The 12,768-nt window shown below is 41.6% G+C and overlaps 1 protein-coding gene across 1 annotated transcript in view; it reads left to right on the top strand.

Moving 5' to 3' along the window:
- Window positions 1-12,768, top strand: part of grik5 (glutamate receptor, ionotropic, kainate 5) — a 106,914-nt gene that overhangs the window by 53,898 nt on the left and 40,248 nt on the right. The window contains exon 3 of the mRNA XM_002936400.5: window positions 4,190-4,354. Within this exon, the coding sequence (XP_002936446.1) occupies window positions 4,190-4,354 (165 nt within the window). The remainder of the gene's footprint in view (window positions 1-4,189; window positions 4,355-12,768) is intronic.

Here is a 12,768-nt window from a genome sequence, read left to right as displayed (position 1 = left end):
TGAGACACAAGGTGTGGGAATGGGCATGACCAGAGTTGGGAGAGGTGGGGCACAGGGTATTGCTTTTAGCAGCACACTGAGGTTATGTTAAACTAGATTAGGGTAAGCTTCTCTAAATAAATGTGTTTTTAGAGATCTCTTGAAGGCAGAGAGATTGGGAGAAAGTCTGACAGTTTGTGGGAGCGAATTCCAGAGAAGGGGGGCAGCCCTTGCACAGTCTTGAATGCGAGTGTGTGAGGAGGGAATGAGAGAGGAGTTGAGGAGCAGGTCAGTAGAGGAGCGTAACAAGCGGGTTGGATGGTACCTACAGATAAGTTCAGAGATGTAGGGTGGGGCAGAGTTACGAACTGCTTTAAATGTGAGAATCATTAGTTTGAATTTTATCCTGGATGGTAGGGGAAGCCAGTGCAAGGATTGGCAGAGTGGCATGGCAGGGGAGGAGTGGCTGGAGAGGTGTATGAGCCTGGCAGCAGTATTCATTATGGACTGGAGAGGGGACAGACTTTGGAGGGGAAGGCCAATTAACAGGGAGTTACAGTAGTCCAGGCGAGATATTATAAGAGAGTGAATAAGAATTTTGGCAGCATCTTGGGTGATAAATGATCGTATTTTGGAAATATTTCTTAGGTGAAAGTGACATGATTTGATAAGTGATTGGATATGAGGAGTGAAGGACAGGGCAGAATCAAGGATAACCCCAAGGCACCGGGCCTGGGAAGATGGGGTGATGGTAGAATTGTTAACCGTTATAGATACCTCGGGAACACTGTGGGCGTTGGATGGGGGAAAGAGAACCAGTTCAGTCTTAGAGAGGTTTAATTTAAGGTAACGTTGGGACATCCAAGTGGAGATAGCGGACAGGCAGGAAGAGACGCGAGTTAGAAGCTCTGGGTTGAGATCAGGAGAGGAAAGATAGATCTGAGTATCATCAGCATAGAGGTGGTACTGAAAGCCAAAAGAATTGATTAATTTGCCAAGTGAGAAGGTATAGAGAGAAAATAGTAAATGGCCCAGGACAGAGCCTTGAGGAACCCCGACAGAAAGAGGCAGGGGAGAAGATGATTCCCCATTGTAAGAGACACTGAAGGATCGATCTGAGAGATAAGATGAAAACCAGGATAAGGCAGTGTCACGAAGGCCAAGAGAGTGGAGAGTCTGGAAGAGAAGAGGGTGATCCACAGTGTCAAAAGCAGCAGAGAGATCGAGAAGTATTAGTAGCGAGATAGCAGGTATAGTAGGGATAGCAGGTATAGTAGGGAGAGATGGTGCCTATAGTAGCAGTGGGATAATAGCCTCTGGGAAGGGACTGTGGCTTTGGGATAGCAGATGTAGTAGGGAGAGATGGTGCCTATAGTAGCATTGGGGGGATAATAGCCACTGGGAAGGGACTGTGGCTGTGGGATATCAGGTATAGTAGGGAGAGATGGTGCCTATAGTAGCATTGGGGGGATAATAGCCTCTGGGAAGGGACTGTGGCTGTGGGATAGCAGGTATAGTAGGGAGAGATGGTGCCTATAGTAGCATTGGGGGGATAATAGCCTCTGGGAAGGGACTGTGGCTGTGGGATAGCAGGTATAGTAGGGAGAGATGGTGCCTATAGTACCAGTGGGATAATAGCCTCTGGGAAGGGACTGTGGCTGTGGGATAGCAGGTATAGTAGGGAGAGATGGTGCCTATAGTAGCAGTGGGGATAATAGCCTCTGGGAAGGGACTGTGGCTGTGGGATAGCAGGTATAGTAGGGAGAGATGGTGCCTATAGTAGCAGTGGGGGGATAATAGCCTCTGGGAAGGGACTGTGGCTGTGGGATAGCAGGTATAGTAGGGAGAGATGGTGCCTATAGTAGCAGTGGGGGGATAATAGCCTCTGGGAAGGGATTGTTGCTGTGGGATAGCAGGTATAGTAGGGAAAGATGGTATATGGGCTTGAAAGAGTACAACTTTTCTGTTTTTTCCAGTTTGGCGAGATTCTATAATAGGTCACCTAAGATAATATAAACTATCTGTTGGTTAAGTATTCATTCTGGGGGTATAGTTTTGCTTTAAATAACTAAACATGGCCTTGATACCATCTCCTTAGCTTAAAAAAAAGGCCTTTGTGATATAAACATCTTACACGTGATACATAACTTGTGTTCAGAGGTATGACTGGTTTACAGAGTGAGCTTACTGTGAGCCAATGGGATTTTGTTTAGATGGGGCCATATTCTCAGTGGAAAGCCAGAGGGCAAGGTGTCAAAAAGAGAGTCAAAGAGAAATCATCATCTCATTCAGTTGATGTATTTTTTACTGGAGAAAAACTGCAAGTAATGTGCAATGAATTTCAGCAGCAAATTCTGTGTCCTGGCCTTTCAGCTGGAAGATGCCAATACAAAAGATGGGGGGGGGGTTTATATAATTCCACTTTAGTCTCCCCTCCCTGTCTGTAGGATTCTTACTCTGTGAGTCTAATACACTGCTTTTCAATTGGCCCCTTGTTGTTACACTGCCTGTGGTTTAATGTGAAAGTTGCTGATTTACACTGCATCCCATTTGCTTAAATAGAACTAAACGGTCATTGTGAGAATCTGTTTATTTCATGTGGGACTGTTCATCCTGTTGCCGTTTAGCTCCTGGTAAAATTCAAAGCACTGCTGCCTGGCAGCCTTGGGGTCCTGAGTTTGATTCTTACCCAGACTCAATCTGCAAGAAGTTTGTATGTTCTATTTGTGCTTGCAGGGTATTTTCCTGTGTTAATCTGCTTTTCTCCCACACGTAAAATATACACACAGGTTAATTGGCTCCAGATACACATGTGTGTAAATTGTTTGATAGGAAGGATTAATAACCAATCTTTATAAAAGCACTGCATAATATGTCAGCCTACATATATTATATACCTGCTATCCCACAGCCACAGTCCCTTCCCAGAGGCTATTATCCCACTGCTACTATAGGCACCATCTCTCCCTACTATACCTGCTATCCCACAGCCACAGTCCCTTCCCAGAGGCTATTATCCCACTGCTACTATAGGCACCATCTCTCCCTACTATACCTGCTATCCCACAGCCCCAGTCCCTTCCCAGAGGCTATTATCCCCCCACTGCTACTATAGGCACCATCTCTCCCTACTATACCTGCTATCCCACAGCCCCAGTCCCTTCCCAGAGGCTATTATCCCCCCACTGCTACTATAGGCACCATCTCTCCCTACTATACCTGCTATCCCACAGCCACAGTCCCTTCCCAGAAGCTATTATCCCCATTGCTACTATAGGCACCATCACTCCCTACTATACCTGCTATCCCACAGCTACAGTCCCTTCCCTTAGGCTATTATTCCACTGCTACTATAGGCACCATTCTTTCCTACTATACCTGCTTTCCCAAGCTACAGTCCCTTCCCAGAGGCTATTATCCCCACTGCTTCTATAGGCACCATCTCTCCCTATTATACCTACTATCCCACAGCCCCAGTCCCTTCCCAGAGGCTATTATCCCCACTGCTTCTATAGGCACCATCTCTCCCTACTATACCTACTATCCCACAGCCACAGTCCCTTCCCAGAGGCTATTATCCCCACTGCTACTTTAGGCACCATATCATCTTACTATACCTGCTGCCCCACAGCCACAGTCTCTTCCCAGAAGCTATTATCCCCACTGCTACTATAGGCACCATCACTCCCTACTATACTTGCTATCCCACAGCCGCAGTCCCTTCCCAGAGGCTATTATCCCCCCACTGCTACTATAGGCACCATCTCTCCCTACTATACCTGCTATCCCACAGCCACAGTCCCTTCCCAGAGGCTATTATCCCCCCACTGCTACTATAGGCACCATCTCTCCCTACTATACCTGCTATCCCACAGCCACAGTCCCTTCCCAGAGGCTATTATCCCACTGCTACTATAGGCACCATCTCTCCCTACTATACCTGCTATCCCACAGCCACAGTCCCTTCCCAGGGGCTATTATCCCCACTGCTACTATCGGCATCATCTCTCCCTACTCTAACTGCTCATAGAACAGCAGCCTTTAACCCAGATAGGATTTCCAGGTATGCCAGTCTTCACCAATATATTTCAAACTTTGCAAACCAGTTCTGATGGTCATTTTCTCTGTTTGCAGTGCTCTTGCATGGAAATCTCTCTTGGTGTCATGTAGAACAATGCCATTTTGCTTATAGCTCTCTTTCGTTTTATAGCTGCAATCCTTGACGACCAGACTGTGTGTGGCCGTGGTGAGAGACTGGCACTTGCTCTTGCCCGTGAACATATCAACAGTCACACACAGGGATCGGCCAGCGGACGCGTGGAGGTTGAGATCTTTGAATTGCAGAAAGACAGCCAGTACGAGACAACTGACACAAGTAAGTGTGGAACTAACTCTATTCAGAACAATCTGAGTCAGGGTTGTGTATATGTAAAGTACAATGATTACCAATTCTTCATAAATGGAGGATAACAAGTTCAAATTGTTCTAAACACTGGATTGGCTCAATTTCTCCTTTTGTATTTACTTCAGAAAACAGAGCAATTGCTCGTGACTCAGAGAGAGAGAAATATGTAAAACAAATTGAAAATTATTATTGTAGATATGATATAGATTGGTGCTGTCCAATTCTTACATCTATTGAACTGCTTAATGTATGTATTACTAGCTCTTGGGCCATATTGCTTGATGATGATGATACAGAAGCAAGTCTGTGGAACACTAGAGAAGGTTGGACAGCACTGGGTCGGCAGTCTTCCTTTCGTACATTTTTGTTCTATATAGAAGAGGTTATTATTATTAAAAAAGTGCCTAGATATTCTGCAGTATTGTGTAATAGATGGGTTTATACATGAAACATAAAAATTACTTACAAATACTGATCATTACAGGAAGTAAATGGGGTTTAGCTCAATTTAGCTTACAATCAAAAAGACATTTAACTGTAAAACATAGGAGCCACTGACACCAGCATTAGAGAAAGCAGAATAAGAAGAGAAAAGTGACTTTTATAGTTGGCAGGCAGTAGGGTGGCTATTGCTATTCTTATTGCTGTGTCAGTAGAAAGCAATTGTTTAATGCAAGGCTATAGAAAAATATGAGTAATGTTCTGCACTTCTATGCACTCAACCACCCATCACTGCAAGGATAGTGGATATGGTTGAGCTGCATGGTTCTGTAAGCACAGGATTAACTGGGCTACATTAAACTCCCAAAAGTGCCAAGTTCCTGATTACCATTTAAGTGCTATAAACAGGGAATTCCTTACTTGTAAAACTTTTATTGTAATGAAAGTGTAGGAAAATATTCTTCTTGTGGGATTGGGTGGTCCCTTTACCTAACAAACAGATGTCTTTAAGAAAGAGTGCTCCAGCAAATGGCAAAGGTTGAAGATAGTAAGAAATGGGAATAGAAGACAAATAGCCTTTATATAGAATAGTCTCTTAAACTACAGGATTGTCCATCATTTAAATAAGTCACGTTATTGTTGTTGTTGCATATCTCCTGCTTTTACAATGAATGTTTGCAGTGATGTGACTGGTATGGTGGAATGGTACTGCTTTCTCTGAGAGGGATGCATAAAAAGTTAGTGTTTGGTTAAACTGAGCAAGTGTTGCTCCATTTTCTTGGTAGTGTGGCCACTGTGCCCCACAAACTGTGGGGTAAGGTTTTTGGGGCAATGCCTGTTGGCTGTGCAGGATATTGGAAGCCCAGCTTGAAGACCAAGGAGACCGTGTCTTGTTTGTGAAATACATGTGTTTAATGTAGGATCATGGGGAAACTCTGTCCGATCCTGCACACTTGAGCTTAAGCACTTGCTTATGATGTGCATGTATGTGCCTCAACATGGCTCACCACACAGGGAGCTCTCTTCTGGTGCGGGGGGCCAGAATGCTTGACTTGAGCCTTTTTTTACTTTTGTTCTGTTCTGTTAGTCTCCGGTTTGGGAAACTGTAGCTGATAAGTGCTCCTTCAGCAAAGGAGAGATTCATTGCTCAGTTATAGCTTCAGAAATGGTTTCCATGTATCAATGTAAATGATTGATTATATCAATGTTTTCGCTGGATCTGTGGATCAATGTATGTGAAACAGTGTATCAGTAGTTTTACTGATGTTATGGCACAAGGATTCTTCACCTATGGATGAGCACCCAAAATGAGTCTCCATCCTGTGTTGAGTGGATTTATGTGATTTCCTTAATAATGTTAATGCCTTTCTAAAACTACATTTTTGGGTTGCAATGCAGATTTTTTAACTTTATTCAGGTCCCAAAAAAAAAGAGGTTAAAAAGTGCTGCCCTGTACATTCTAAAGCAGTAATGGGCAAGGCTAACTTCTAATTACTCCCATTATGCCACTGGCAGTTCTGTACTGTTGGTATGAATTTCTACCAACAGCACAACAATTGGCAGGGCTTCCTAGGCATGAATGCTGCAATTTGTAGGTACAGCTACAGGGCCACAGTTTGAACATGCTTTTTCAATTTTATTTTTTGAATTGGGCCAAACTCCTTCCTTTATTGTTGATGATTGGCCTACATAGGTCCGTGATAGAGACAAACACACTAGTATAGTGACCCCTCCTGTCTGTGGGTCCGTCCCCTGCTCGTTCTTGCAGCTTGCTAAAATACCATTTAGTATTTCTTATTGATTTTATTTTAAATGACAAGAGGGAATTGTACTGAGAAGGTAAACAAATAAATCTGTCATGCAGAGGGAGACTAAGGAGTTTCACTATTTTTATTGCTGAACACGATTGTTGCCTCATACCACAATAGTTAATGAGAGTGCCAATGGTATGGCTGGAATTCAGATTAAGGAGGTTCTCCAAGCAAACTTGTTCCATTGTGAAAATCACTTGTGGAGTGGAGCCCTAATGGTGATTAAAGGGACACCATTGTATTTCTCAAATATTTTTCTTTTTACAACATAAAATTTGTAATCCCTGTCTTTTGCCAGTAAATTTGTAATCCCTGTCTTCCTTGACCCTCCCCACTGCCCAATTACCACTTATAAGCACAGGCCTGTCTCTGCTCTCCATTCCCTTGCTCAAACCCACTCTGGTTTTTCTGCCCCATGCACTTATTTTCCCACCATGCCAGCCCATTTTCCTACCCCATGACATTATGGCCCTGCCCACCCCAGCCTAAAGGCTGGTAAAAGAGATAGCAGCAGTTCTTGTACACAGGCCAGGTATACAACCAACCAATAACGTTTTTAATATTAAAGTTTATTATATAATTTTTAATTATGTTCAAAGTACATGTAAAGAGTATTTCATTCGGGGGCCCCAAAAAGAAAACTTGCAGGGCCCTTGCCTATCTTGCCCCATCTTAATACTGGAGAATACATACCTCCCAACTGTTCCGCTTTTTCACGGGACAGTCCCTCTTTTGGCAGCTCAACCAACAGTTCCGGATTCTTACTGAAAAGTCCCTCATTTCCCTGCACTGAGGCTAAAAAAGATACAAATTTACTTAAAAGTAGCTTTTGACAGAGAGCCAAGAAATCTTAATGAGCGTCACCCGCACTGAGATTTTGTTTCTCAATTTTAATTAAATAAGTAGCTTTTGGCAGAGAGCCCAGAAAGGTAAAAATCCCCCCTGCACTGAGATACAATTGTAACTAATAAGCTAATGGGTCTTTTGGGGGAACTGAGACTTGCAGCTTAGGACAATTTCACCTTTTTCCAGCCAAACTGTAATAACACATAAAACAGGACCCCAAAACCCCCAGAAATGTGTTCAAACTTAGTCAAATTTAGGGAAATGAGAGTGGTATTCAGGGGGTGTGTTCGCAAAAATAGGTGTGGTCAAAAATTGCAACGCTGCACGCAGCATTTATTTTGTCTCTCTTTCCGTTTTGGGTTGGGGAGTGTGCATCATGTGCAACTGTGCAATTAGTGTTGGCGAGGGTAGTCCTAGTGGGCCCTGAGGTACCCAGTACTGTACTGATTGTGATGCTCTAGATCAGCAGCAGATAAAGAGGACAGTGATCTTCAGTAAATATTTTCTTTTTTATCCCCAAATGCGTCCTTCAAATATTCCTGCCAAATTATCTCAAGGCTACTGTACCTACGAAGAGCCTTTGCCTTATTAAAGGTCCTTCCAAATTCAAGTATTTTACAGCATCTCCCCTTATTGATATGCCAGAGCAGTTACCACTCCAATGATATCCCAGGGAGTTGGAAGCTAAAATCTACCATAAAGGGGTGGGGGGGAGACTTGTTTTTTGGAAATCTGTTCATAAGATTTACATTATAAACATCTGAAGTAAGTGATGTTCCAAAATAGAATGAATACATTTATATAGAAAATGCGTGTTTTCTACTTGTCATATTGTTACATTACATTGGCTGTTTGTAAAACATTCAGGCGTTTCAGTCAGTGTACACTTTAGATTATTAGAGGTTTCTCATTAAGATCTGAGAATAGTTGCCATAGTGACACTGGTGGTACAGGCTCGGGGCCTGCTCTTTAAGGCATGTGAAATCACAGACCGACGCATGGCGCCTTCATTTCTCATGTTGGGGATGGTGCAAGAGGCATCAAATCATCCCTGTGTCCCAAAACAACAGATTCTAAAGCAATTACCTTGGATGACATTTTGTGTATGATTTGAGAAAAGCAAGAGTCATACAAATAAACAGATCAGTTCTTATATATGTATTTATTTCTGAAGATTTCATAAGATCTAGTCACTTCATACATTTAGAAGATCTGTAAAACTGAAGGTCCCCCAAGGTTTCAGCCAAAAATGTAAAAAAATAAAAATATTTTTTTCAAATTCAGGTGGTGTGCTGACTGGACATAATTTGTTTTTTTTTAATGTTTTGTTTTAAATCTTTTAGCTTTGTTCAGCATCTCTCTGTTAACAATTTCAGCACCCTGGCAGTGGTATAAAACTGGAATATGTATAGGAAAGGGGCCTGAATACAAAGATAAGTAATAAAAACAATAATAATAATAACGATAACATTGTAGCCTCACAGAGTGAATAGTTTTTTCAGCTTCTGGTGTCTGTGAAAGTTGGAAGGAGGCAGAGGAAGAAGGCAACTAATTCAAAAAGAGTTAACTACCCCTTTAAAATTAGTCATTGTAGGAATTCACAAAAATAAACACAACAAAGTATCCGCAATCCACATAAACCTATGCTCTCATTTGTCTTATGTGTTTCGGCCAATTAAAGCTAAATGTGAATTGGTTGATATATGTTGCTGTGCTACAGGAGCTGTACTTGCGTATTTCTTATCTCCTTTAAGATTGTAAGCTATTTTGGGCAGGGCCTTATTTAGCTTTTGTATCAGGTATCAGTTTTATTTTTGTATGTAATCTGTATGTTTAGTTTATATACCTATTTATTGTACAACGCTGTGGAATATGGTGGCACTTCATAAATACATAATAATAATAGTAATAATAACAGCTATTCCTGTTATTAAACTTATGCCAGACAGGGCTGATTCTCAGAATGCGAATAAAAATGCAAACCAGGTATCAGCCTCTCCGCGCAGCTTTTGGATGTGCCTGTACCTGAGCCACTGCATTAAGGCGGATGCAGGCACTTGGACTGGATTTTGGCGCTAAAACACACAAATTCGCAGGCACATGGAAAGGCTGATGGGAGCATAGGGGCTGATTATTTGCACTAGCAACTGAACTAAGTATCATGATTGTGGGAGAAAAGCAAAACAATGTCTTTGATACTATAAGTTATAAGCATGCACTTATCCTCCTTTACGGGGGGGATATCCATCAGGAAAGTCATTTATCTAATGAAAAAAATACAAGGGAAATAATACAAATATTTTACTGTGCCTTTAAAACACATACATACTTAAACCCCCCTCAGCCTCCTACCTGCATTATCCCTAATGTTTCCTCTCCGCAAGCCTTTGCCGACTGACTTAATTGCAGGTCTAATTTTATTCGAAGAGACATTCTTTCCACCCACTCACCCTCCATGTTGTCGTTACCCACACTTCCATCCTGTTGTGACTTCTTTTTTGAGTGGCATGGAAGAATAAGATGTTCTCTCTGTATTCTCTCCACTGTCTCCTTTCATTTCCACCTTGAACCTGCTTGTTATTAATGTGTGTCTCTGGCTCACCCAATAGGCACGCTTTACTTGTTTTTTTTAAAGGGCCACAGTAATAAAAAATATGTAACTTACACGTTCGTGTTGTCAGACCATTCATTCCTGTATGCACTGCTCTGAAGATAATTCCTTTGGTGTAACACCTTGAATTTTAATGCACTGCATCTGTTAAATTCTTTCTCTTACTGTGGGCATCTCTTGTGTGTTGTAAATACAACCCTTACCCCACATCTTTTCTGTATTAGATCATGCAACACTGGGGTTCTGAGTTCAAGACTGAGTAGGTCACTCCTGATGAATTTGACCCCAGTGTGTGTGTTTCGTGTAGATGTAATAGGGCAATTAGTTTGTAACCTCCACTGGGATAGGGAATTATGTGAATATTAAAGAATGTGATTTACACTGCTGTGTAACATGTTAGCACTATATATAAATAATAATTAGACATATTAATGACTTAAGAACTCTGCAAATTATATAAAATATATATACATATATATGGTTATGCTAGTTGTATTGTTTTCTATAGCATCAAGGTGCCAATAACTTAGCTTGAAGTTTATTCCTTGTAAAAGTCTCCATTGTTTCATGGCTACAACCCCCATAGAATTTCTGTAGCGTGGAAAAAAACAAGGTGATGCAAAAGACAAGGCATTAAAACCGCTGTTAAGTTCTGCCTTGGACCAATAACCTCAGCCCCATAGGGACACCTACACAACGCTTACTAGCTACCCAACACTTGAGTCTTGTTCCAAAGGGAGCTATTACAGAACTATGTCTAGCACCGACTATTCCAGGTTTGTGGGATTCGTTCTTCTTACCCAGAGGTAGATGTTCCATTTTTGTTTTTACTGACTCTCATCCTTACAGGACACCAGTGCCATACCTCTGTTCCAGTGAATGATACTAATAGGGGTGCTTCTGTGCTAGCTGCCAGCTGAGACACCTTGTAAAGACACCAGATTCCCTAAGGCAATCCATTAGTAAACAGACATTTGGCTCATAGTTTCCTGGGGCATTTTTCTTTTTAGTTGCCTGATAAAAATAGGAAATACTTGCTTGTAAAATAGGAAACCAATGAGTACCAAAGAAAGTCTATACTCTTTATTCATATTTGAGGATCCCCATCTAATGTAGTATAAAAATGCCTCCTCTCTCCCCACTAGCTGGTATTCACAACAAACCCCACTTCCCTGTTAGCACATTGCAAACCTGCTTGTAACCCACTTGAGAAACTCCACCTATACCTACTGCTTGAACCTCTGAAGCAGTCCTCAGTGCCTTTTCCTGCTTTCTATTAGTAACTATGTGGAAAATGGGCAGTATACGGTCCCTAGGAATTTGCCACACTGGGTCTAGCCCTTCCCACAAAACCCAATCTGCTTTCCCCTCCAGAAACATGTCTACAGTATGGGGAACCACTAATTGCCAGCCATAACTAGTAACCTTGCCCACTTCTTCAGGCCTTCAGGCTTGTATAGTTCTTCCCTTTTACACAAGGATTGAGAATATGTGAATTCTGCACTTGTTGTTGAGCTACAGAATCCATTGCAGGGCACCAGTGACTAGCTAAAACTGATTGCATCTCTATGGAATATTATTAAGTTGAAAAATGAAACTTTTACAGAACTAAAATTATTTTGTGTCACAAAATAAATTCTTTAAGCTCAGAATATATTTATTACCTCGGTCAAGTGAACATTCTTCAACAATTTATGTAAGAATTATATATTGAGTGACTATAATTTGTGAACTTTGACAGCATCCATAGCCCAACAATGACTGGAGTTGTAGGTCATAACAGCAGGTGTGCAACATGACTAATTATCTTAACTTCAACCACTTCCAGGGTAACTTACATTGTGACTCAACATGGACACATCTGTAACCTATTGCTTAATTCGAGTAATACTTATTTTCCTTGCCACAATTGATCTCTCTGCACCTTTAATATCTTTAAATCTGCAGGTTTAACATTGTTGTAACCGGAACATTTCCCAATTCCCATCTTCTAGCTAAGGTCTCCCTCCTCATTTCCCTTTGACCTTGAGATTCTATCAAGGGTCTCCAGCCTCATTTATGTACACCTTGAGATTTATTCTGTGTCTTGCTCTTCCTTTTCATGCACCTTGATATTCTATCCATGGTCTCTACCTCTTTTCCCTGTTCAATGAAATTCTGTCCAAGGTTTGGAGTTTCTACTCCATTCCTTCACATTGGGTTTCTAGCCATTGTTTCCCTCCTCCTTTCCTCTATGTTTAATATTCAACTCAATTCTATTCCTGCACCTTGAGGTTATATCCCTGGTCACCCCCCCCCATCTTTTCTGTATCTTGAAATTCTGCCCAGGATTCCACCCTGCCATTCCCTGCAACTTTTGATTTTATCAAAGCTTTCAAGCCCTCCTTCAGTGCAATTCCACGATATTTCATTCCCTATAGCATACAGTTGCCTCTATTGATGAGCAAATGTTTTTGCCAAGGGTGGATTTGCAGTGAAATTCGATGTTCACCATTGATGAACTTTTCATGGCAAAAAATGCCCAATTGCTGTGAGAAAATACTTAAGAAGAAAAAATATACTTAAGAAGAAATGCCCATTGAGTTTAATGCATTTGGCATGAAAACAACTTTAGAAAAAAACCCATTAACTTTAATGTATGCGTAATAAAACCACCAATAAAACCCACCCATTGA

This window comes from Xenopus tropicalis, chromosome 7, assembly GCF_000004195.4.
Source record: "Xenopus tropicalis strain Nigerian chromosome 7, UCB_Xtro_10.0, whole genome shotgun sequence".
Lineage (NCBI taxonomy): Eukaryota > Metazoa > Chordata > Amphibia > Anura > Pipidae > Xenopus > Xenopus tropicalis.
This window is presented reverse-complemented; position numbering and strand designations above follow the sequence as displayed.